Raw genomic sequence first — 25352 nt, 5'->3', positions numbered from 1 at the left:
TTTGGCTGAATGTTAAGTGACTCACCAGTGGGTCTCATCCATGCACATTGGTGGACGATGAGCCAAACTCAGCTTTTAAACTGGATTGGATTCTTTTACACAGACTATATTTTACACTGACAACTGAGTCATATTTGGTTATACAAGAAATGACACAGCTTGTTTTTGACACTTTAGTAGGTGGTGGCAAAACATTTGCAAAAGCATTTGCCAAATGGATTAAGAAAAGCAATGCTTTTATTTTTTTAGAAAGTGTAACTTAATTTAAAATGTTTCTGTTACAATTAACTACAGTTTTATACAATTTATATGATTATATGAAAAGTAATGTATTCGAGTATAACATTTAACTGTCATTTTAAACATGAATCAATTTAATATTAGTCTGTTAATTTTTAAAAAGTTTTATTAATGCATTATTTTATACTGATAAATTTTTATACATAAACAATCTCTTGTTGATTGTCACTTTGAATTATTAAATGATTATGCATTATTTTAAATGAATCATTAGTTTAATTCTAAGCATGTCATTTTAAACATGAAAATTCATGAAGAAACTATTTTGAGATGTTTACCTATTCGCACTCTTATTTTTGAATTTTTTAATTGTTCATTTTCATTAAACAGCACTTCTAATTCCTCCATTGTAGCCAAATGTCGGGCTGTCAAACCCATAGTTTGCAGGTTCAAGTCTCATTGAAGACTGGAGAGTTACTGTGATCACAGTGAAAGCACATAATCGTCAGTTGCTCCAGGTGCACTCTACCTGCAATTTTTAAACTGCCATGTACACTTGAAATAGAGGGCTAAATCACGTGGAACAAACCTGGAAACCATGTTTTCCTCTCCACCAGGTGGTGTCCTCTTTGGGTGGCATGTCTATTACAGAAACAATATCCCCCACCTGAGAAAAAGAGAGAGAAATAAATCAAGACTTCTCAAAATAATCATTATTAGTATGACAATCACACGTCTTCATTTTTATCCCAGTCACCTCAAATGACAGTTCATCAGCCGCCTGGGCGATGTAGCGCTTGATCACATGGGCCGCTGCGATAGCTGGAACATTTATGGATGACTCCTCATGCACCAGCAGATGATTCCCTTTGTTGTCAACCTGGAGAAAGAGATAAATATGACACCCCAGCTAATGGCAACATTGAATGTGTTCAGTGAACATCCCTCATCTTCAATGATTATTCAAGTGAGTAATCAGCTCTCTCTGCTCAAATGGGATGAAATCAGTACCTCCATCCATGTGAGGGCCGGCCCACAGTTGATCTTATTATCAGCGATCGCTGAGAAACGGGACAGGTAAGCCATAAGCATCTGGGAAGCTGCCTGTTGGGAGAAAGAGCGAGACAGGGAGAGTAAAGCTATTGTGATAACTTTCAAGGGGGCAATTCTGTAAATACAGAGTACTTTTACAGGGAGGTTAAAAGCTCACATAAACTTAAGAATGAATGGTTGGAGTTTACATACTTTTTCATTAGATAATGATAGGGTAGGTAAAGGGAATGGAGCTTTCTGTGTACAAACTGTGTAGAGTTTTGACATAAAACATGCACAATTAAAATCTAAGTATATTTAAAGTACACAACTCAGAAAATATGCTAGTCTCGTCAGTGAAATATGCCGTAAATAGCTTGGTATACATTTATGTGCAGCATAGCAGTTATTGTTTATTGGAGTGTACAGTATGTGCGGTGACTGTGGCTACTTTAAAAGGGCTCCAGTTGCATGCGGAGATATAAAATGATTTGGATTAAACTTACACATGGCTTGCATAAAAACTAATATAGCAGGAGGAGAAGGTGGAGCTGTCTCATATTTATAAAGTTCAGAAGATCAGTCTAATAAAAGAGCTCAACCACACATCGGTTTCTAAAACTTAACTTCTATTTAAAACTCATTACATACCGATCAGTCTAAAAATACAGTAGTTATAATAATATTAAAATAAAAAAATCCTTGTGGAAAATAGAGACAGGAGAATGTCAGCACATTAACAAAGAGCCTAAAAAAATAAAAAAAATAATTGTGATACGGCACCAAGCCTACAGAGGCTCTGAAGAAAGTTAGTTTTTGTGTGTGTGTGCTTTACACAGGATTTGTTTAGGCAGAGAAAATTAAAGAGAGCTTTTCTTAAACAGGTTTTCTCTCTGTTTGTGACTCTCCACATCCGAGTTTGGTCTGCAGAAATTGTTTTAAATGTCATAATGCATCAGTATATTAATCTGTAGTACTGTAAATACAGACAAGGAAAGTCCATATAAATGAACTCATTACTTCAGGTTTCTATGCATCTCTTTCAGAAAAGCTAAATGAGCTGAAAACAACATTCAACATTAATGCACTTTGCTACAGAATGGTAAAAATATTAATGTTTATTCAAATAATTATCTCCAGTCACAGCACATCTGCATATGACAGATATGGGAGGCCAACTGGCCAAATATAAACAATAACAATGTATGCAACATGGCTAAATGTACACTATCACTCAAAAACTTGAGGTCAGTAAGATTGTTTGGGGGAAGAAGTCTTTTTTGTGTATTTTTATTCACAAGGTATGCATTAAATCAATCAAACATGACAGTAAAAATATTTAACATTTTAGATTTCTATTTCAAATAATTGATGTTTTTTAAACTTAGCTTTATAGTCACCGCCTTCTAATTAAAGGATCTGATACCATACTGTGTATATATACATTAGTGTAATGTAATATCATATGAAAGACAAGTGTTTTGGTGACTGGTGGACAGCCTGTCAATGAGAGAAAAGAGAGCTGGATATTAAAATGTGCCAATGAAAGCCCATAAGAGTTCATTCATGATCCACAGAGCACTGATGGAATCTGTTCCAGCTGAACTTATCCCAAAATCCACCCTCCTGTCAATTATTTTCCCAGATGTATGCTGGCAGACTCACCAAAATGTAAAACTAAGGCCAAAAGGGGCTGTAAAGGAAGCATAATTAGGTCAAAAAAGACAGAACAGACAGCTGTGAGAACCCTCGTGCTCAGTATGGCTTCATGCACCTCTATAATCCCAGGGAACGCCGCTTGTGTTGACTATACTAGAAAACAACATGAAGAATGTAGGTAAACAGAAATGGAACGGCGTTCTTTAATGATACCGTCGCTCGCTTCAGTTATTTGATATGTTTTGTTTGTGTGCTAATGAGGCTCATTTGTGTGAGACATCACACATTTAATGCACAGGCAAGCCTCATAATTAGTGTGTCCTTTGAGGTGGTTGTTCCCATAAATCAGAGCCAGTTAACCTTTTAAAATCATCTCAGAGCTTGCAATCCCAAGCTCATCTTTCAAGATTCAGATGCATCTTCACCAAGATCTCTCTACAAATAAAACTGCACAATCCAATAGGTGAAATATAACCTTGAAGATGTTTTCTCGTATTGGGAAGCTCAAAGCACCTGATTACACACGAAAGCATCATGGAAGCTTCCACTTAGCAGCTCGTAGAGTTCCATTACTGCAAAACATAATGGGCGGCATTATCAGCCACTCAAACTTCAAAGCAGATCAGTTTAAGTGTGAAAATAAGCCATGGTTCAAGTATACTACTCCGTGAAATAAATGCTAGATATGCCCAACACAGCAGGGAAAAGAGTTTTTTTTGAACACTACAGTGATATCCATCTGACGGTATCTCAAGGGTGCTGTTAACCAGCCTCACTGAGCACTCACTCATCACAGATATCTAAAGCTGCTCTGAGAGGGGCGTTTTGCAGGATAAGCACTGTGTATGGAAGGTCTGACCTTTCTATGTTTACAGGCAAGAGCCTAAAATATCTCATTGGCCGCAGGGGAGTGCTAAAAGAGAAGTGTTTGGGGTCTTGCCTCTGCTCTCTCCCTCAGGCTGTCGAAGCGGGGCAGCTCTGGGAGCTGTGAAAAGCGGCGGTCATAGATGCAGAGATGGAGATGCTTATCCAGGACTCGGAAATCTTCATAGCTCCGCCTCACCATCCAGCTTCGTCCCTGTGGGGTGGTAAAAGAGGGCTGTAGCTTAAAAAGGTAAACAAGCAAGTGTTAGAGTGTTGACGTTTGGTCTGCAGGGTAAATATGAGGGCTCTGTTCTTGGATAAACCTCATCTGGCCAGCGCAGCAACAAAATGACCATGAACAACAGCCAATTCAGAGCAGCCACATTACAGCTGTGTGTGTTTAATCCTGGACAAAGCAGCATTCAAAGCATTGATGAGAGGGACAGTGACCACACAGTTTTTTTTTTGTTTTTTTTTTACAGTTACAGCTAGATTTGCATTTGCTGAAGGAAACGCTAATACTTTTAAATAGAAAATAGAGTCTTCTATTTAGATAGTGTTTGGGAAAAATTATACATAGAAAGGCAAATCCCAGTTCACTACGCATTCAGTAGGAGATTTCAAAACTGTATTATAAAACTTCCAGAAAATGATGATGAAAAAACAATGCATCAGAAGAAAGATATGTTTAGTGTTCACAAAACAACAGTGGCTGAGCTTAAGCAGGCGAGCTCTGGATTTTATCAGCAAATAAAAGCAAATGATAAAAAAAAAAAAGAAGTGTTGCATAAAAAGGAAGCTGTTACATCACAAATATCTGTGGTCTAAATATATATATATATATATATATATATATATATATATATATATATATATATATATATATAATTTTATACTTTTATTTAGCAAGGATGCATTAAATTGTTAAAAAGAAACATTAAAGTAATTTTTATTGTTACAAAATCATGTTACATCATGATGCATCAGCAGCTGTATAAAGCACCTGAGAATAGACCTGTCACGATAACTTTTTGTTGTGCAATATATTACCCCAGAACTAATAAAAACCATTTTATGCCACTAAATATATAATCATAATGTAACATCATAATAATGCAAGAAGGCCTACAATGACAACAAACTGGTCCCTAAACAAGAACATATCTGCAGATGAAACTGTTTTTGTAAAGGCATTTTTTTAATTTGAACTAGCACCTCATGGTTACACCACGTTATGCACAAGAAGCTGCAAAAGACATAAGGCGCAAGAAGAATGTACAAAACATGGTGACATAAATGTTTAAGTAAATATAATGGGCAATATGCACATATTTTGCACGACAAGTTGATATATTGATTATTGCAACAGGCCTACCTGAGAATTACAAATTTGAAGATGCTAGTGAATATGAAACAGAATATGCTGATGGGATCCTATGGAGAAGAGTGTGTGAACAGACTGAGTGTGTTAATTTTCCCCTCCCTGCATCTCATGGCGGATTCCCTTTGCCCCTATGCATCAATCATCCTGACATTCCTGTGCAGCTTGACTAGGGCACAATTAAACAACAAACTGCAGCATATGTATGATCGAGAAAAGGGTTTATATTTTATACACAGCAGAGACTGACATGATACTCATTGCTTGCATACTGTTTTATAGCTAGTAAAACTATTCCTGCCATTGGTGTGAAGAGTAGACACAAAAATTAATTTTGGACCCTAGTATATGTGATAAGACCATAATGAATCAACCTTTATTTTTGCTAAATTTACATTGTATAGACCTATTATCTGCTTTAAGGAACACCAAATCATTGAGACTACCCCTTTTAAAAACCTATTCATTTCTTTCTCTCTCTTCTGGAATATCTGCATTTTCCCTTCATTTCTTCAGTCTCCAAGCCACAGAGCTCATATTCACAGTAAATGGAAAACCTCAATGTCTTTGATTTGACCTAAAACATCTCTCTGAATTAGGGCCAGGGGAAAAAAAGACCTCAAAAAATGCTGCTGTACTAGCGCACACAGGGAAAACAAACACAGTTGTTCGGCCTTCTGCTGCCAGTGCATTTCATAGGGGTCTGAGTGGTGCATTTGTTAGGAAAATCTGCAATGAGAGTGGAACTAAAGAGCTTTTCATGTGCGTCTGATCCCTGTTCATTCAAACGGCTCCTGGCCAAATCTGCACCCTCAGTCGTTAATTTTTTCCCCCTTTGTAAACACAAGGGAGCAGTGCTGTGGATTAGGACATCTCACACACCAGGATTGAATGAGGTTTCCACACACAAACCAAGACTTTAGATATTTTTCCACTGACTTTTCAACCAGAGCTGCCAGCGTTTAAATCAAGTGCACAAGCAGCAAGCTCCTTAAAACCTGGAAGGGACAGTTAATTCATGAAAACAGTCTATTTTTGAGTGGATTCTTGCTTATTTTTCTTGCTTTTGTAAAAAAGATGGCTGAAAGTTTGTAGCAACCAACTACCAAAAGCCAAAACGAAGGAGGTCTACGTCCCAAATTTATAAGCAACAGCTCATAGTAGGGCTTAATTTATAGCTCTATTGGGGTACTACTGTGAGAACCACATTTTTGCATCTGCAGATTGGTACTAGATTCTGGTAAACTTGTTTTCAGAAGTTTTTACAGGTTTTTAACGTGGCAATCCAATGTGTGAGACACAAAAATTGCAAGAAACAATAGCAGCGTTTCCACTGTCGGGCCAAAAGCGGGCGTGCTAGTGCATGCCCGGGCCAGTCGCGTTTCCACTGTCACTTCCGGGGCTTGATTGTGCCTCGTCGGTGCTTCCTCAGGGCCAATGAGTTTTTTGGCCCAACAAAAACCTTGGGCCAAAGCAGGCCAGCTGGGGCTAGAGGAGTGGTTATGAATAAAGGCGGAGTTTCTCCGGCTCTGGAAAGCGTCAGTGCTGAGGATCGTTTCAGAAAGCTAACATCTATAACACCAGTATTAAAAACGTTTAAAAACAAGTTGACCTGAAAAATCACTTTCAGTCAGCAGCGAGTGTTTGAAATTACTTCATCCGATGTGGATTATAATCAGCATACAAGGCAGAAATATTTATAAGCGATGCAAAAGACTGTGCACGCTAGGCATTAACGTTACCATAGCAAACATGGTAAATATGACTGTTGGAGAAATCAGACGTCAGCTTCTTATTCTCTATCACAATCGTGTATTTATTTAGTAACACATTTTATCTGTCATAAGTCTCGTCTCGAGAGTTTAGCTCCGCATAGCCTATATCATAAAAATAATGGTTTTTGTTCGGGCACTTTTATAAAAATATAGAAATGATCATTCTTTCAAAATGTGATGTATATAGGCTATTGTGACTTCAAATAAACAGAAACAGACTCGACTGAATAACAACAGAAGTTCTAAGCACCATGCATTATAATTTTTTCCCTTCTTGTTTTCTGGTTATAACGACTTAATTTCTCGTTCTCTCGACAGAACTATAGTCATTTTCTCGTTATCTCGACATGAACATTGTCATGTCGCTATAAATAGAAAAAAACTACTGTTTTTACTGTTGATATAGTAACAAACTCAACTTTGACAGGCATCTGATGGACAATCATGCAGATGCTCTTACTGTAGCCTATATTTCAGCAAATTTTGTACAATCACAGTTGATTTTTCCAGAGACAGAACATTTAACTTTTAGTTTTTCGAATTAAGATTTCAAAACAACACCGCGAACACAGGCTGAGCACCTTGAGGATGTAGAACTATTGTAAGATCGTTTAGAGCTGCTTGGATTAAACTTAATTTTAATTTTCCCTTTATTTGAAATCAAATTATATATAATTTGTAATTTTTTAGTAGTCATTATATGCTGTGACCGATATCGTCGATACAAGCTTCTATTTGAAAACAGCGTTCATGTGCAGTGTATGTGTGTGTGCAGAAAAAAACTATTACAACATTATAGAACAAAACTGAATTAAATTAGCCTATCTACTTTACATATAAATCACATTTCTCATCAATATGATTAGCCATAAAGATTTTTAATAAGGAAAAGAGGCACATCACAAATAGCCTACATCGTTAAATCCCGTCCTACTGTAGATAAACAGAACATCCCCACTTATTAACTAATAATCATGTGCTTCAAAGAAGCACAAATATAAATATAGGTGCAAACAGAATACGGCGATATTAACCTTGCTTTTGATAAGCAGTTATTTTATGACACCGAACTTTTTGGTTAAATGCATCTAGCAAGAACTTAATACAAAAGATTATCATATTGATTCAAGCATTTAACATTTTTGAATTAATTAAATATCAGTAATTAACAATACCGCACAAATTATAGTGATTACGAGGAAAGTCCGCGTACAGTGGACAGTGTACAACACCCCATCAGTTATGGTCAGTTCTAGAGTGCCACCTGCTGGCACAGTTTTGTAACTTCTTAGAGAACAACTTTTGTGATATCGTTATAACGAGAAAAAAACTTTTATGTTGTTATAACGAGAAAATTAAGGAAAAAATTGATAATGCATGACTGCTTAGAACTTCTGTAAATAACAGTTCGAAATGTTCATAACATTTTATTTCTGTGTGAATAATTTTCAATCCTGATAAATTAATTCATCATGATCAAAGATCAATGTATCACTTATTATAGTAAAACATTGATGCTTTTGGATTTAAATATTTAACAAAGCATGAAAACAAACTGCCCCATTTATCGTGTTTGTTTTGTGATCGCTCTAGTTCCAGTGACTTATTTCTTATTAGTTTTCTGATAACTTCTCTTTGTTGGTGAAATGATGGGGTTGCATGCCGTTGTTCCGGAGAGGCATGTAAAGGGCAGGTTTTAGTGAAGCGCAGCAGAGCCTCTGGCCCGACGGTGGAAACGCAGTGCTATTTTGGCCTCGGTGCTACAGGTCTGAGGCTATTAGCCCCGCCCGGCCTGTTTTAAGCCCTGGCTCGCACTGGCCCGACAGTGGAAAAGCAGCTAATGAAACGCGCAAAGTTGCCAATGTGTTTGTGCACAGACAAAAATTATTACACAAGATATTGTCTTACCTGACAGTAGATCTGAACCAAATACACAGGCTCTTTTGACTCCAGGCCATTCCGTGTCACTTCAGTCTGTTCATCTGCGAGGGTTAACTGTATAGAAAGAGAAGATGAAAGAAGGGATGAACAAAGAACAGTGCACTTTCTCGTTTTAGTGACAGCTGCAGGCTGCTGATGCTGAAAACACATAAGACATCCATCACATCCTGTTGCTATTATGAAAAGCTTTGGTGCGATCAGTGAACAAATGACTAGCAGTGACGTGTCTCTCTGTAGTCAGGTGCAGAGACGAATCTTCGGGTTAGAAGAGGTCTTAAATGATTTGTCACCAGCTGAGCATATTGTCTGCATATTATAAATAAATACAGAAGCACTGAAACAGTGAACCCCATGACAGACGAAGCACAGTCTGAGCCATGCATGAAAAGCAGTCACTGATATTCGGATTACATGTCTTCAGTCCATTCTAGCTTTTCAGTGGCATGAATAAAGTAGATCAGTTTTGTGTATAAACCTTCCTGAGGCTTCATATTAACAGACATTGCATGAAATATTTATAAATATTTAATATTAGAGAATTATATAGCATTATATATTATACAAATAATAAAATGTTTATTATCAGACAACAATAATGTTCTATGACTAATCATTTGTGAAAAAACAACTCCTACCAAACCCAGCATATAGACTATTAAGTATAAAGTCTTTTAAGATCTATTAAGATTTTACCCATTACATCATCTCGTTCTGTTCACACACTGAATCTGTGTGTGTATGTGTGTGTGTGTGTGTGTGTGTGTGTGTGAATGCCTTCACTGTTAGTGACAATTTTCTGCTGTGACTCATTTGAGTTTGTTCATACTGTGAGATGGGTGATGACCTCAGTGAGAGACAAACAAACACTGAAAAACAAAATAATAATCTTTGTCTTGCCAAAAACAAAGGGTGACTTCATCTCTGTCAAGTGCAGCTAGTCACACTCCCACATAAAACAAACATTATCATGCAGAAAGCATCTTTGCTTGTCTAACATAACAAACTGTATTTAAAGAGGAATGGACCAGCAAATATATCTGCTTTTTTTCCCAATAGAAGCTTTGAGAGCATCTACTTGTACCTGAGGAAAAGCACTGAGCTGTAAATCTTGATAGAGTGTATAAAAGCATCCAGGTAGATCCAGTGATAATTTCATTATCTACACAAAATTTCCCTCAAGATCAAAATAGTGTTTCTCCATCTCCACCCATCCAGTTAAATAGCTTGCATGAATGAGGTTTACACAGGCAGCAATGAAAGAGAATGAGAGTGAAAGAACGAAAATAAAAGCACAACTGTAACCACTTTGTGCTTGTTTACAACTGATATTAACATCCATTTCAGGTGATCTAATCACAAGTTGTCAGAAAATCCAGTGTCAGTTTGTTTGTAATTAGTGTAAAAGGAAACTGGTGAGATTTTAAACCCTTGGTTTGGTGGAATGATTGCATTTTAGGTTCTGAGCTGTTGCCCAGGATGCATTTGCATTCACACTACAAATGTAGTCACATGCGGTTCTGGTTAGATTACACAATGTTTTGTATTCATCTTCCCCCTACATACTGTTAGCGTCATCCACTCACTTAGTTTTCATTGGTTAAATGCAACACTATACAGACATTAGTGCCGGAAAAGTTTGTCAAAGAACAGTCTCCAATTTGTATTCGAATGACCCAAATAATGTGAATAGTACTAAATGTTCCTTTGAATAAGAAAAAAGAGAATGTGAAGCCTGAAATCTGCATTCAAATCTCACACAAATGTGTGGCGAGTGTTAATTACACTTGAGTTCAGAAAGCAGGTAGTATTCCTGTCACGATGACTGAAATCTCAGTGTCACTGCACTCTTTCAGAGTCAGAGGCTTGTGCCCTTAAATAAGGCAGGGTTACAGAGAGCTGTGAAGGATTAAATATCCGTCTCAGTGAGTGTGCAAGTGAAACTTTAGACATCTTAACAATACCATACGAAGGCCCGGCTGAGCCACGGTCTAAGACTTCCATTCATTTCACATCCTTACAAGCGAAAAGTGAAATCTAACGCTCCTGCTCTGATGAGAGTGAAGAAACAGACCTCTCACCAGCAAGGTCTATTTTAGAAGAATGGGAAGAGATTAGAGAGAAGCACAACCAGGTGTACATGAAGTTTGGAAAAATGTGAGCCAGTGCAGCTCCTCGGAAAACCCTGGGTAACATGAGAAGTACTGACCCAGTTAAAACCAACTCTTCAACAGCTTGCCAGTGCTGAGAGAAGGAGAGGTATCCCCGCCACCAGTGCCAGGAAAATCAACTCAGATGGGCTACCAGACCAAAACGGTTAAGGAAACATACTTTAGCAGTGACCACAAAGGGTTTTAAATATGAAGTCCCATGGAACACAAACACACACACAAAATCACTTGCAGTAGTGGTTAGCGATCCTTGGCGGGACAGAGCTTCCAACTCTTTTGTTTGGTGGAGACCTTGTGGAAAGCATCTAGGCTTTATGGGGATTCTTCAGCTAATCACTTACAAGCACTGACAGGCATGAAAGATATTAAAGCACTCTGGGTGCTCAGGATGCACGGAGCTCCTCGCAAGAGCTGTTAGAGAAATCCATTTAGTGGTGTAAATCTCCATAGGGCATGGTTACGTAGCACTGATCTGAAGTACAAAGCATGAAGTCGATCACCCTAGTGAGACATTAGGTCTCTTCTTACAGCATGTCTGCAGCATTTAAGCGTAAACAAAGAGAGATTAAGGTATGACCAAGAGCAAAAGAAAAAGGTGGCAAAATAAAACAAGCAGTCAGCAAGAGGGGCAAAGTCGACTTACAGAGGTGCAACATCCAGTCTGAACTGATTAAGGCAGCATCTTTTGTTCACCCCGAGATTTTGGATGCACACTGGAAGCTCAATTCAGAAGCCATAATCCTAAACATTCAGTCGAGCATGTGTGAGAGAAACACACACTGTTTTTGTCCGGCACAAATCCACTCTGCAAAACACAGATGTCAGTTGAGTTTTCCACCCCCTCCAGTGCGCAGTCCCGGCTGAGTTGTTGTGAAGCACGAGGACTGAGGTTCCTTCTTCGGTGCGCTTCTGCAAACTCACACAGAGTGGAACACTGCCTGGATGACTTTTTGTAAAATTGCAGTTTTCCAGGACTTCATTGTAGTTTGTTTTTCAAAATTTTTGATGAGATGTTTCAGTCCTTCTCACTACGTTATTTGCAATTCCTCAACATCCGAGCACTCTCACTGCATGCTTAGTTTGCTGGCCAAAAGTGGTTTGGAAAACACATAAAAGAAAAAATGATGAAAAAAGCAGTTCTCCCTTTGCATCTGTTGTGGTGTCCTTTTACTACACGTTCTCGTTTCTCCAGACTCTGTCCATGTCCCCCCGTTCCCAACCCCCAGCATCTCCCCCTTTCACTAGCTTTCAATGGTACAGTCCCTGGGACAAAGCGCAGGGCCGGTGAGCCAACAGAAACAGTGGGGAGAGCTGTGAAGAGGGGGTTGCCCTTGTAGGAAGACAAGAGCGGTTCTCCAGCGTGTGCCCTTCACTCTCCATCCGAATCCTCTGGGACCAGTGCAGTCCAGAGCGATAGGAACAGAAGTGACAGAGAAAAATGTTAGTGCTAAGGTGAGAAGGTCTGGAGAATCCTTCAGAAATGACAAAGGCTGCATTGTCTAATAATCACACTATTGTAGTGGCACAAAAGACAAAGAGCGGAAACAAAGAGCCTCCATATGTCTCGTACTTTGGCAGCGGGTTTTTTCTGTTCAGAGCCATTTATAATTACCTAATTATCATGTTCATTGATGAAGACAATAAGGACAGGTCAGGATGGCTAACTAGTTCAACAACTGACTATTCATTTAGTGAAGCTAATCAGTTTAATGTAGCTTTTTTAAAAGAGCAATACAAAAAGAAAACTCTTATTTACTCACACTTGCGTCGTTCTTAACCTGTGTGACTTTGTTCTGCACAACACAAAGGAAAATATTTTTAATGTTTCGAGCATTTTTGTACTGTGAGGTCCACAACATTGGAACCACCTAACTTTCATTGCATGATGAAAAAGAAAAAAAAAGAAATGAAATGAATGCCTGGAGGTTTAGACAAGGGTGAGTTAATAATTTTCAATATCGGGTGAACTATCCCTTTAATATTTTAATGCCAACATTACATTAAACCAAAGCATTTACAACATAAAAAAAGCTGCATCAATGACATGATAGCTCACTTGCTCTGCTATTTCCTCGAACACTTTGAATAGGAACATGATGAAATTTTGGTCTAGAATCGAAGTACTACATGTCTGCCATCTAGTGGTAGGGAATACAAATGGATTAGGAACTACAGTCTATTTTATTAAGTATGACGTCTTGTCACAATTTTGAAACTGGCACTTAGAGGTTTAAACTGACTTCTAATTCAAGGTCCAATGGTGACTTTAGAGAAAGACTGATGGGGCATTGATGCTCGCCCATCTCTGATCCATGGGATCTCATGGGTACTGGACATAAGACATGACCTAAGGCAGTGACTGTGCCAGAAGTACAAAAAAAAAATGCACACAAATACAAAAGAAACAACAGAGAAAAGGAATTCATCACTCCAATTGACATCACTTGTGCCATCACAGCACATCTGAGGGCGATTAAAAAGAGTGTTGTGATATGCGGCAGCCAACCACACGGAACACAAGAGGAATCCAAAAGTCCAGCTATTCGACCTGTAGAAATTAGAAATCCTTCCCTGGAGTCCCACTCACTCAGAAACACATGGCTGCCTCCGTGTGTATGTGTGAGTTTGCGGATGGAGGCTGGCTGGTATGATGTCATAGAAGTGGAGGAGGTCATGCAGACCAAAAAAAAAATATGAGAGCTTAGGGACTTAAACTGAAATGTTAGGATGAGTTTAAAAATGCGTTAGCTTAAATCTATGACACATAACATGCCATTTGAAAAGATAGTGTTCCAGCAAGATTAGAAACACATATGACAAACACATACAGTAGGTGGACAACCAAAATGATGGTTTTCTACCGCCGCATGCACCACCGTGTCTGCAAAGTGCATTTGCAGCTTTTGACCGCTGAGTGACGCTTTAAGCACGAGTTATCAAACATGCCCATCAAAGCACAATTTTGCAAATCGCCGTCAGCTTTTCCTCACCGATGTGTTACATTTGACGCTGCAGTCGGGGGAAAATTACAGAAAAAGGTGTGTAAAATAGAGCGCAAGATTTGCGCTGTTCATTTGATGCTGAGAGCAGCATTTATTCTTATTTGTCTACATATTTTATCTTCAATAAAAATATTGTTTGGTTTTATTTTGGATAATTGGTATTATATTGATTATGGTAAAATGAATATCAGGGAAAATATCAGTAAATCTATATAATCGCTTGATCTCTAAATGGTACGTTCACTTGGAACCTCAAACGAGGTGGTACTTAAAAAAAAAATTGCAGGAATCAGGTACTGTACCCAGTGGAAAACCCCTCAAAAGTAAACCGTACCAAACCGCACTGTACCATGCAGTAGAAAAGCACCATTAAACAGCTATAGCCTAGAACATAAAAATCACTTACCATAAATAAGCCATCACAACGCAGCATCAACAGCATTCAGTAATTCATTCAAGTACAAATGCCATTTTAAAAAGGCAAGAGCAGGATTACTTTTGGCATGAAATGGAAATCTATTGTCAGAAGTTTTTACTGTATGATACTAGTAAATCTAAAAACCTAGATTTACCAGTGAAAGCAATATTTGCATTTTAATCTTGATGACATGGAGGAAGATGAATGCCTGAATTCCCTGACTAATGGTAGAGTCATATACTAATAACTGTAACATTTACTTAATCTGTCACGTTGTAATGACTATGGCAAACCATCTGTTCTCCCGTAGTAGACTGTTACAGTAGAACGTCACAAAGTTTAAATCACATCATATGAACCCTTTAAACCTCAAAATTGCCTGCTGTTATTATGCATAATATTATGCTGTAGTAATTTTGCCAATGTATTTGTTGAATTGGAATATATGGGCAACATGAACTATGGAGCAGGACACTTCATCGTCCACTAGATACATTAAAATAAGACTCTCTCTTTGAACAGTTACAACCATTATAATATTCTAATCCAATAGTGACCTAGTTCATCCAGAACAGAGGCTGGGCATCATGCCAGCTTTGCCAGGGCAAATCCTTTACATGATTCCGCAAATCACACATTGAGCAGACACTCAAGGAAAAGGGAGGTGACTGAGGTAAACATGTATTCTGAGAATGGTCAGGGAACCATTGTAGCTTGATGATAAAAATGAAACGTTACCATGCTGAAAAAAAAATCTCTTTGCTCCAGACGAGGCGGGATTGTGGAGTTAAGAGCAAGTCTATGAGTATGAAGTGGTCTTCCCACACTCTCTCCAACCCAGTGAGGTGGAATGAGTGGTATTTTTAAACGGACTACAGAGTGGTTGTGTTTCTGAGTGTATTTGCCCTCAGGGCAAAAGTGGAGTGCTTCATTGTTTCATTGCACAGGAGGAACCCAGATACAGCAGAGGATGACATAACAGCACAAGGTAGCTTTGACAGGATTTAAAGTGGACAGGAAATTGAAATGGATAAGATTCAAGCACATGGAAGAGGGTAACAAACTAGAACTATAAATCTCCTTATAATATTACGATCAAACATGAATTCTCATAGAAAATCTAGTCAAACTAAGATTTAAACCTTGAGTCAGTTGTTGGATGACCTGTCATTGTAAAGCTGAATTTTCAGCAGTCATTACTCCAGTCCTCTGTGCCACGTAACTCTTCAGCAAATCATTCTAATATGCTTATGTGTCTTAACTCTCTGGGGTCGATAAACACGGATACTAATTTTGTGGCACCTTCACCTGATAACACCGAAAATAACTTGAATGAAACTTTCAGTGTTTATCATATAGATAAGAGAAATACATCAATCGAAATCTGTAAAGGATCTACTTTTGTGTAAACACACATAACAACACTTTGTGGATTTATAAAAAAAAGAAAACAAACAGGGTGCGCTGTCTGCCGCCTTGGTCTGTGTGATCTTAATTTAGAAATACATTACATTTAGAGCTGTGAAGCCAAATTTATACCTCTGTGTTGAACCTACGCCATAGGTTATGTGTAGTATCACGTAGCCTGACGTGCACCTCTCCAAAAATAGAACAGCCCGTCAATTCTACACGGACCACAAGCACTGTGATTGGTCTGCTAGAACCCCTTCCTCTGTATGTACTTGAGTTTGTGTGTGTTTATGTGCACTTTAATATATTTTAATGTTGCACCTTCTGATATAAAATAAAACAAAGCAAACAACAAATGCCTTATTTATCATACTACATATTATACAATAGTAAAACAATTGATTTAATTATTTGATATTTTTTGCCGCTTCCACGGCTATATGCTTCCCCAATGACAATGACACCAGCAACATGCCCGTGGACACTGCAGACTAGCGGTTTACATGTGTACTGCACGTCGACGCAGACAACGACGCAGAAGTATAAATGAAAACTGACGCTTAGCCTATAGCGTAAAGGCTACACCGTAGGTCCGATGCAGATGTATAAATCAGGCTTAACTCAGCAAATACTCAACAAAGAGATAGCCATGTATTTATAGAAAGCTTGATGACAGCTTTTAAACTGTGCAAGTCTTATTGAAAACAAATATTCTGAGATAAATTAATCCATATGAAACCAACGCAATGTTCAGTCTTTCATGTTTCCCTTCATTATATCTAATGCGACCACGCTGAGCGCACTATAGTTATTATAATCATCCACTTGAAGTGTTCAGCGTTTCAAATTTTACTATTCGCTTCATGCTGAGAGGAATAAGACCTCAAGAATTCACCTCAAGAAGCTTTGGATAACTTCAGAAAGGAATAATGCAGTGGCTTGATCCAGCAGAGATTATAAACATGTCTAAGTCTTTTTTTATTAACCTACATCTATTAGTTTTCACATAACTTGTACACATTTTACTAGTTAATATAATTCCTGACTAAAATGTATAGTCAAGTAAAACATTATGAAGTTTCATTCACAGCATCCAAATGTCTCTCAATGCCAGGAAGTTTTATTATTATTATTTTTTTATGTTCTATGATATAGACAGCAATATGATATAAAAGGTAATATGACTTATAATGTTACTAGCCTAATGTCAGTAAGAATGATTAGACAAAACTTTACTGTGATGGGCAATTCTCTGTTCAGGAACACGTTGTCATGCTACCCACAAGGCTATCGGCGCAGACACTGCTAAACATTTTCAACAATAAAACCTTCAGGGTCTTTAAATTCATCCCATTTAAGGTACTGGATGGGGTTTAGTGAACCCTTATTTGTGTTTTGCACATTTCTTAACTGAACAACATCCCACTATCTAACCTTTAAAGCTTACAATAGTTACCTACTAGGGAAGTATCAAATAAAAGCAAATTTCCTAAAGAACATCGGGAATGAAAAGACTTCATGCATACTAAAAAGGCTCAGAGTGCTGCACTATTAATGGTTTAGGCTAGTTTGTCAGCTCAGCTGTCAGACATAAAAAAGGTGCCTGCACATCAAAAACGCACTGTACTGCCCATCTCAGCAGCTAGTAAACATCTCACAGAGATCTTACATCATGGTTTCTGTAAATGAGGTCCACATCTATACAAGAGCAGTTGTTGTCAGACCAGCACATTGTGGGACACAGGTACAGCAGCGTGAGGCTTAGCCTAGCATGTATTACATTTTTATGCAGCCTGCATGGCCAGCGTTTCTGCAAAGAGGAAGAGATTGCATAAAGCTAATTAACAAGCTGCTCCAGCAATGCTGAAATGCAGGTAGAGAGACTGCAGGGAGTGAATGGGGTAGTCTGATGCTCTACAGAGAAGTTATACAGTAAATAGCCCTCTTCTGAGATTGCTGTCATTTGTGAGAGCAGTTTGACTCCTGAATCACCATTATTTATTCACAGAGGGCATAGAGCAGGGCGGGGAAGGAGGGAGATTTGCAGAGTAGTGAAGTTCTCCTCCTCCAAGGTCTATTTCACTGGCCACTGCCTTGATATCTCAACCCCACTATACCAGCTGAGACATTGTCATTAACAAGCATACGTGGGTCAACAGACTGACATGATGCATGTATCATCATATCGCCCAGCCCCACTGGTTGGTAAATTTCCATTTACTCCTCATGTGTAGAGATATATTGATGTTCAGATGTTCCTTATGTTTTCAGACTAACCACATATACTCTGAGAATTGGTTTCTAACTTAAAATGGCAGAATAGCCTTTGGATTTCATTTCACAGGGCACTATTGAAAAATTTGTACACACTAAAAATGTGGCAACCAATCAATTTACCATTATACAGGATAGGCTAAGATATACAAACATGCATAAATGCCAGCTGAAAGAAGTAAAACACAAGAGAGTATTCCGTGAAAGAGAGGCTGCAAATATCATATACTCTAGGAATTGGAAAAAGAGCAATGCATTAAACAACAAAGAACTAAAATGATGGAGTATTCATGTGTGGAAATGAACTCCTGGAACAGATTAGTTTTATACTGGAATACAAAATATAGATACTCCATCATCTAGGAGGCAGAATTAAACAAAATATTTCGTCTGCCTCATAAATCTGGATAGCAATGTTAACAAAGCAGACGCTATTCCCTATAACATGCCCATTAGCACCAGATGGTGCTGATCAACTCATTAATATTGCCTTAAAATAAACATCTGACCGGTCCAAAGCAGGAAGAGAATCCAAGTATCATGATCTGTGGTGGGAATGAAAAACAAGCAGAGAGAATGTGAGAAAGAGAAATGAACAAAGGGGCAAGGAAGGGAAGGAGAAAATGGCTTTGTTTTAGTATTCTGTTCACTCAAGAGCCCTTAGTTGCATACACAACTACTACCCACTCTTTGTTAAACTAGCTGATTTGATAAAGAGTGTCATGCTCTGAACTTGCTGTAAACAAGACGTGACTCCACTTCAGATTTACATCGAGGGCACGAGCAAGCATTCATGTCATGTGATGGCTGAACAGTGACAGAAGCCATATTGGCCTGTCTGACCTGTGGGTTAGATGCTGCATCTCTGCTCCAGGCTGCCTAATAGATAAGGAATAGATGTGTCATGTGCAGCAGCTGAGGGGTAAGAGCATTTGACTTTTTCCACAGGCAATATAAATGACTAAGAGATGTGAAGATAGATTGCTAGAGAGATACAGAGGGTAAATAATAATAGTCAGGCGGTAGAAGGTAATTCAAAACGCCTGACACAGAGCTGGGAATAGTATAGGACTAAGAAGCACACAAGATTGATGCATCATATCTCAGTAATAAAATTTAAGCGGGTGAGATTAAATAAAAGTGTGTCTGCTGAAAAATCCAGCTTCTAGCTAGTCAAAAACTGATCTTCATCAGGTCCTAGCAGGTTTTGGTTGTTGATCAGATGGGCTACCAGCCAAGGTGGATTTCTTAAACCATACTGGTTCACTTAGTTAAGAGCTGGTAGAGCTGTACTTGGTTGAGCTAGTTAACCTGTTAACCAGACCCCCCATTATGGGACTCACAGCAGAAAATTACCAGCCTAACTTAAAATTGTAACAGTTCCTTACTTCAGTGCGTTACACACATAGAAGACCATTTGGGCTTGCCTGTCCATCATCCAGAGTTGATAATGCTCAAAAAGATAAAAAGTTATAGACCGTGAAGTGCCTTGAACTCTTTTTTACCACAAATAATTTTATTTTTTCATATAAAAATACATGAAAACAGTCCTGGAGCAATCCAGAAAAGCAATGGGTTGAAAGTCACATGTCTCGTGAGTTTCTATTTCAAATCTGAAGGAGATACCATGAAAAATTAGATTCCTGCAACTATTTTTCTGAGACTAGGTCTAGTTCTTTTTTGAGCATAGTTTATTCCTTAATGGATACAAACAATACTGTCCTTGGAGAAATGAAACATAAACAAAAGGGAACTGCACACGGTGTCCTCTAGTGTTCACTTTGGAGAGGACGCAGTGTCTTGTTCCCTTCTAAGGGAACCATGGTTATATACGTAACCTGAGATGATTTCTTGATTAGTTAGTATGGACAGATTTCATTCATCATTTTAGCCCTAAGTAGGGATTAATAAAATTAAGATCTGGGCCGATAATGCATTTTACAGAATTATAATTTGCATATTATGGCTAATAACTGGTATTAGACAATATTACCATTTTGAATTAATGAATAAATACAATGAAAACAAACAAATAAATAATAAAATCAAAAAAAAAAAAAGGTACAAGAGAATTAAGGCATTGCAGCAATTAAAATCTATATTAAATTGGAAATACGGTTATTTACCAGTGTTATGATAATTTTTTTTATATAGAACAACTTTAAGAGAGTGTTAGTCTATGATAAAAATCAACCAATGAACAGATACAAATACGTCATGTACTCCAGCTAACAGGCTTCCCACATCCATGCTGCATATGAAAGACTTTTTGGTTCGAGTCCAGCCAAGACTATTTAATAATATTCTAAAAATGCAGCAGGTGTAACTGATATGAAACAACCAAGCACACATTATAAAGAGAAGCACGATGGACCACAGCGAATGCTTGGCACTGAGCACATTCTCTGGCACAGGACCAACCCAATGAGTCGAGGGGCATACAGTATATCCAGAGACTATACAGAGTAGCAATATGAGCCTGGAGCAGAAAATGGGGGAAGGGACAGTGGCACACTAAAACACAGCCTCTGCTTTTACTCATTCACCAGCAGGGAGGGGTGCCTATGGAAACTATTTCCTCCAGTACCAGTCTCAGAACACTGGTACAACAAACACGTGTTGTCACGAGTGGTATTCTTGTGCATTTTCAGCGGCTGGTGAACTTAAGTCATATCTGTAATTGAATCTAAGTAGTGCTTTTGTCTTCAAATGGCTGTGGTGAGTGGATGGTGCCAGTTACCACACACTGCGGTACAGGGCTGAGCAACAGCAATGAAAGGAACCAGAAGACAGGCCCTCCATTGTGTGAGAGCATAAACCAACAGAAAATTGGCCACCGTAACCAACAACACAATTAAGATGTTAAATGAAAAGTCACCTCTGGTGTTTTAAACCACAACTGTTTAAATGTTAAGCAACATAAGCAGTGCAAGGCACAAAAATAAAGTATTTAGAAAAATCTAAACCATGTTTAGCTAAAAGTGGTATGACCATGTACAGCACGGCAACAGTAATACAATCAATTAGTGATACAGACAAAAGGCTCAATGCCACGTGAGCAATGTAGCGATTATTGCTAAATGTTTAACAGTGGGGGACATAAAGCCCTCCCTTAGTGGCACACTTTAATATAGGCAACAGCTTTAACAAAGATACAAATGTAAGAAAATGCACAGAGAATACAATTATATTCACTATTTCTAAATAAATGCAAGTGAACTGAGGCCTCACAACATTATAATGTACAATATAAAAATCTATATTCATTCTGAGATTGGCTAAAGATTACATTTAAAAGTGTCTTTAAAAGATCAATTTACAGACTATGTAATCTGTATTTCACATATGAGGGCAAATGCAAATGCAAAAATTGCAATAAATGGTACCGATACACTACTGTCAGGGGTTAGTCATTTTTTTAAATACCTTTATTTAAAAAGGATCAAAAGTGACAGTACAGTAAATTTCTGTTCTTTTTGAACTTCAGAATTATTAAGCAGTGAAAAGATTAGCTCTTGAGCTGCAAATAAGCATATTAGAATGATTTCTGGGGGATCAAGTGACTGAAGATTGAAGTAATGGCTGCTGAAAATGATTTGCCATCATAGGAATAAATTATATTTTTTACTGTGTTCACTGTACTTATGATCAAACAATTGCAACCTTGGTGAGCATTAGAGAGTTCCTTCAAAAACATAAAAATAATGAAATAAAATTACCTTGTACGGTAGAGCATATTATGCATCCCTAATTATTAAATGAATGTCAAAATGAAAAAAAATGGAAAATGATGAGCATGCACAAATGTCTAATATCAAAAATTTCATATATCATCAAATATCTACCTATCTATACACATTTATATATACATATATAAACACAAAATCCCTGATAACCAATTTGGTACTGATTAGTTCAGGGGAACACATTTGACAAAAGGCTCGTGAACAACAGCGTTTCTCCGGAGCGGTTTCTGAATGCAGAGAAACCCAGTCATTCTGCGGCTCCTTTGGGAGGTTCAGTCAGTGATCTGCTTGTAATTACAAACCATTCATAAATCACCAGCAGGAGGATGACATGCAGGGTTCCGGTAGGAACACAGCAAACACGGCTGATGTATCCACGCCAGCTGTTGTTGTACACCACAGATTCATTCATTCAGGGCTGCAGAACTTCTCCGGATTTGGTTGTGTTTTGTGAATTAACCATGATTATGTAGCAGAGTTAAGAGAATGACTGATGTTTTTCATCGTCATCATGGTATCCTACTACATGGCCTGCAAATTGGTAAAAGAAAGAAGCTGTCGCCCTCTACTGGACACCAGTGCAGGCTACAACCTGCTGTATCTATATGATGGTTTACAGTGTTAAAACAACAATAATCCATAAACAGTAACACAGAAATCTTTACATTGCAGCATCTGAATGCGGAATAGCGGTCTCATATTTCCCCTTTCCCAGGGCAATTCCTCCAAAGCAGGATTACTATTCAGTGTGAAGGCCCCCTGAAGAAACCACAGCTTCACTCCCTCCCAATTGTCTGGCCCTCGACACCATGCCAATCTATTTTCTCATTCTGTGAGCGCTCCATTATACCCTTAATCCCAAACACAGAGGCACAGAGATCTCCGACACTGTCGCACCACCCCACCTCCTGTCCCTACACAACAAGGCGCTATTCAGCTTTCCCACCAATCCTTTTAGGCTTTCACTGAGCCTTGATACAGTTTATAATGAGAAATGTAAAATATGTGAAAGGGAACAGCAATTCTGAAAAGACACCGAAGAGGCCAGATACAGACAAGTACAATTTTCTTCCCCACTTCAAAAGAATAAATGTCCAAAATAGGATCAGGTACACTGGGCATTATTTGCGTCCTTGCGTCATTGCTTGAAGTCTAGCACCGTCATGTTTTTAGATGTAGTCAAGTTAAAAATTACTTATTCTGGTTCCATCTGTGCCCTGTCAACCTGTTTTTGAAAGAGAGAACGTCCTGTAAATGCCCTCTAATCCTTGCCAGAGTGTTGAGCTCTGTTACTGTCTCTGACCCAAAGTCACCATGTTCAGCGCTGACCTAATGTGTCACGCTACTCTAACCTAGTGGTCCCCACCCTTTTTCTCAGGGGACACAAGTCATATGCTTCATGAGTCATGGTTCACAACAAGTCATATGCTTCACAACCCCACCCCCTTTATAGCAAACTTATGTACATACGGCTTTTAAAACTTTACAGTATTTGCAGAAAGTTTGCTTATCTTATTAAATATCTTGCAAGTACATTTTTACCTAGTGCATTCTTTCAGTGTAATCATTTACACTGAGTAATCATTTGAGTAATCATTTATTTTCATCACAACTGAATGCTATTAATTGTTATATTTAGTCATGTTTTTGCATGTTTTTGCAAATGCAGTAGATTTTAGAGTTTTTAAAATGACTTTTTAATTGAAAAATCACGATAGAATCGTGACATATGTATTGCAATGTGCATTGTATTGTGAAGTAGTGAGCAATACCCAGCTCTAGCAGAGGAAATAGTCATCTGCAGGAGTGCTACTATTGTAGCGATATTAAATCACGTTGATCCTCACTTTTCAATCCCCTGGAGCTTGCATTAGAGACACGCTGCTGTCCCTCTCCCAGCTGTGGCACTTTGGTGTCATCTGCACACCCCGACATTTCATTGCACAAACACGCATGCACATCAGAATTTAATCTCCCATGTGCCTTATTTTCAATAATGTTCTTTTCAAGTTCGGTCACGGAGATCCACTCTGTAGATGAAGCAAGTTCACTGTTATTAAGGGCTTAGGATCTTACCTGTATTGTCCCAAAGTCAACGTTTTCATAGTGGAAGTGGGCACATTCAGCTAACTTCGGAAAATGACCCTTGGTGAATGAAAGCCTGAAAAAAAAATATATATAAAATAAAAAAATATAAAAATCACAGGGCACAAACTTCAATATTCAGCTATTACATACATGAGGGGTAGTCGGTGAATGATGGACAAGCAGCATTCCGCAGAAGCCTTAGTGACTTTGGCTGTGTGAATGTTTGACACTTACTTTTTAACGTTCTTCATCTTCATGCTGGCGGTGCTGCTGCAAGAGCGCATGAGAGGCTCAGAGCTCAGCTCTGGAATTTCTGCACTCCGTGCCTGAAAGAAAGGTACACATGCTTCTTTTAAAATGCATGATGATGTACCTGGACACAATACAACAACCCACACATGCCAGACAGCATAGTTATGACCTGCTCATACCAGGGACAATTTGACAAAACAACACAAACGTTTTGGTAGTGACATAAATTTTGTTTTCTGCAAAGATTGCTGCTTAAGCTGTTGTGGTATTCATTCATATTGTTTCTAGATTCAAGTGTAGTGAAAAGATGCATTTTAAATAATTGTTAAAAGTTTAACTGGCCAGAAATCTACTTTACACAAAAACAAAAATTCACCGTTTTTTGATCCTGACACAAAATAATTGACTAATCATATCAGCGGCACATGTGAAAGTGTGAATGAGTAATAATCAGGTGAAATCACTATCATACAAATAAGATTTCAAGAGCAGACTGATTGCTATAAAAGGAGGGAAGAAGCACTTCCAATCATTGTGTTCTTGTTAGCAATGGTTACCTCCAAAGAAACACGTGCAGCCATCATCGCTTTGCATCAAAAGGGCCTCATATGCAAGGAAACTGCGACAAAGAATATTGCACCTGAAAGAAACATTTTATTTACCAGATTGTCAAGAACATCATAGATAGAGGTTTGATTGCAGGGAAGAAGTCTTCAGGATGTCCCAGAGTGTCCAGCAAATGACAGGCCATCTCCTCTTGAGGAGTCATCTACAGAATCATGTCTCCAGCAGTGCAGAGCTTGCTCAGGAATGGCAGCAGTTTGGTTTGTGAGCATCTGCAGGAACAGTGAGGCCAAGACTTTTGGACAATTGCCTGGTGTCAAGAAGGTCATCACAAAGAAGGGCAACAAACTTCTCTCCAAGAAAAACGTCAAGGACAGACTGAAATTCTGCATGAAGTATAAGGATTTGGACAGCAGAATTTATTTTCTCTGATAAAGCTCCCTTCCGACTGTTTGGGACATCTGGAAAGAACATTGTTTGGAGAAGAAAAGATGAACGCTACCATGAGTCCTGTGTTGTGCCAACAGTGAAGAATCCT

At 38.3% G+C, this 25352-nt stretch overlaps 1 protein-coding gene across 7 annotated transcripts in view; it reads right to left on the bottom strand.

The window, feature by feature from the left end:
- LOC127985740 (rho GTPase-activating protein 32) overlaps positions 1–25352 on the bottom strand; it is a 103577-nt gene that overhangs the window by 22387 nt on the left and 55838 nt on the right. For 6 of the 7 annotated variants that reach the window (XM_052587854.1, XM_052587858.1, XM_052587856.1 and 3 more), the window contains exons 4-10: positions 24233–24324; positions 23987–24071; positions 8860–8946; positions 3872–4009; positions 1252–1344; positions 998–1120; positions 830–907 (exon numbers count right to left, since the gene is read on the bottom strand). In XM_052587854.1, the coding sequence (XP_052443814.1) occupies positions 830–907; positions 998–1120; positions 1252–1344; positions 3872–4009; positions 8860–8946; positions 23987–24071; positions 24233–24324 (696 nt within the window). Of the gene's footprint in view, positions 1–829; positions 908–997; positions 1121–1251; positions 1345–3871; positions 4010–8859; positions 8947–11703; positions 12231–23986; positions 24072–24232; positions 24325–25352 lie in introns of those variants that run through there. The other variant, XM_052587860.1, reaches the window with a different exon arrangement.

The sequence above is a fragment of the Carassius gibelio genome, chromosome B21, assembly GCF_023724105.1.
Source record: "Carassius gibelio isolate Cgi1373 ecotype wild population from Czech Republic chromosome B21, carGib1.2-hapl.c, whole genome shotgun sequence".
NCBI lineage: Eukaryota > Metazoa > Chordata > Actinopteri > Cypriniformes > Cyprinidae > Carassius > Carassius gibelio.
Note: the sequence above shows the minus strand (reverse complement) of the source record. Positions and strands in the feature narration are given on the sequence as shown.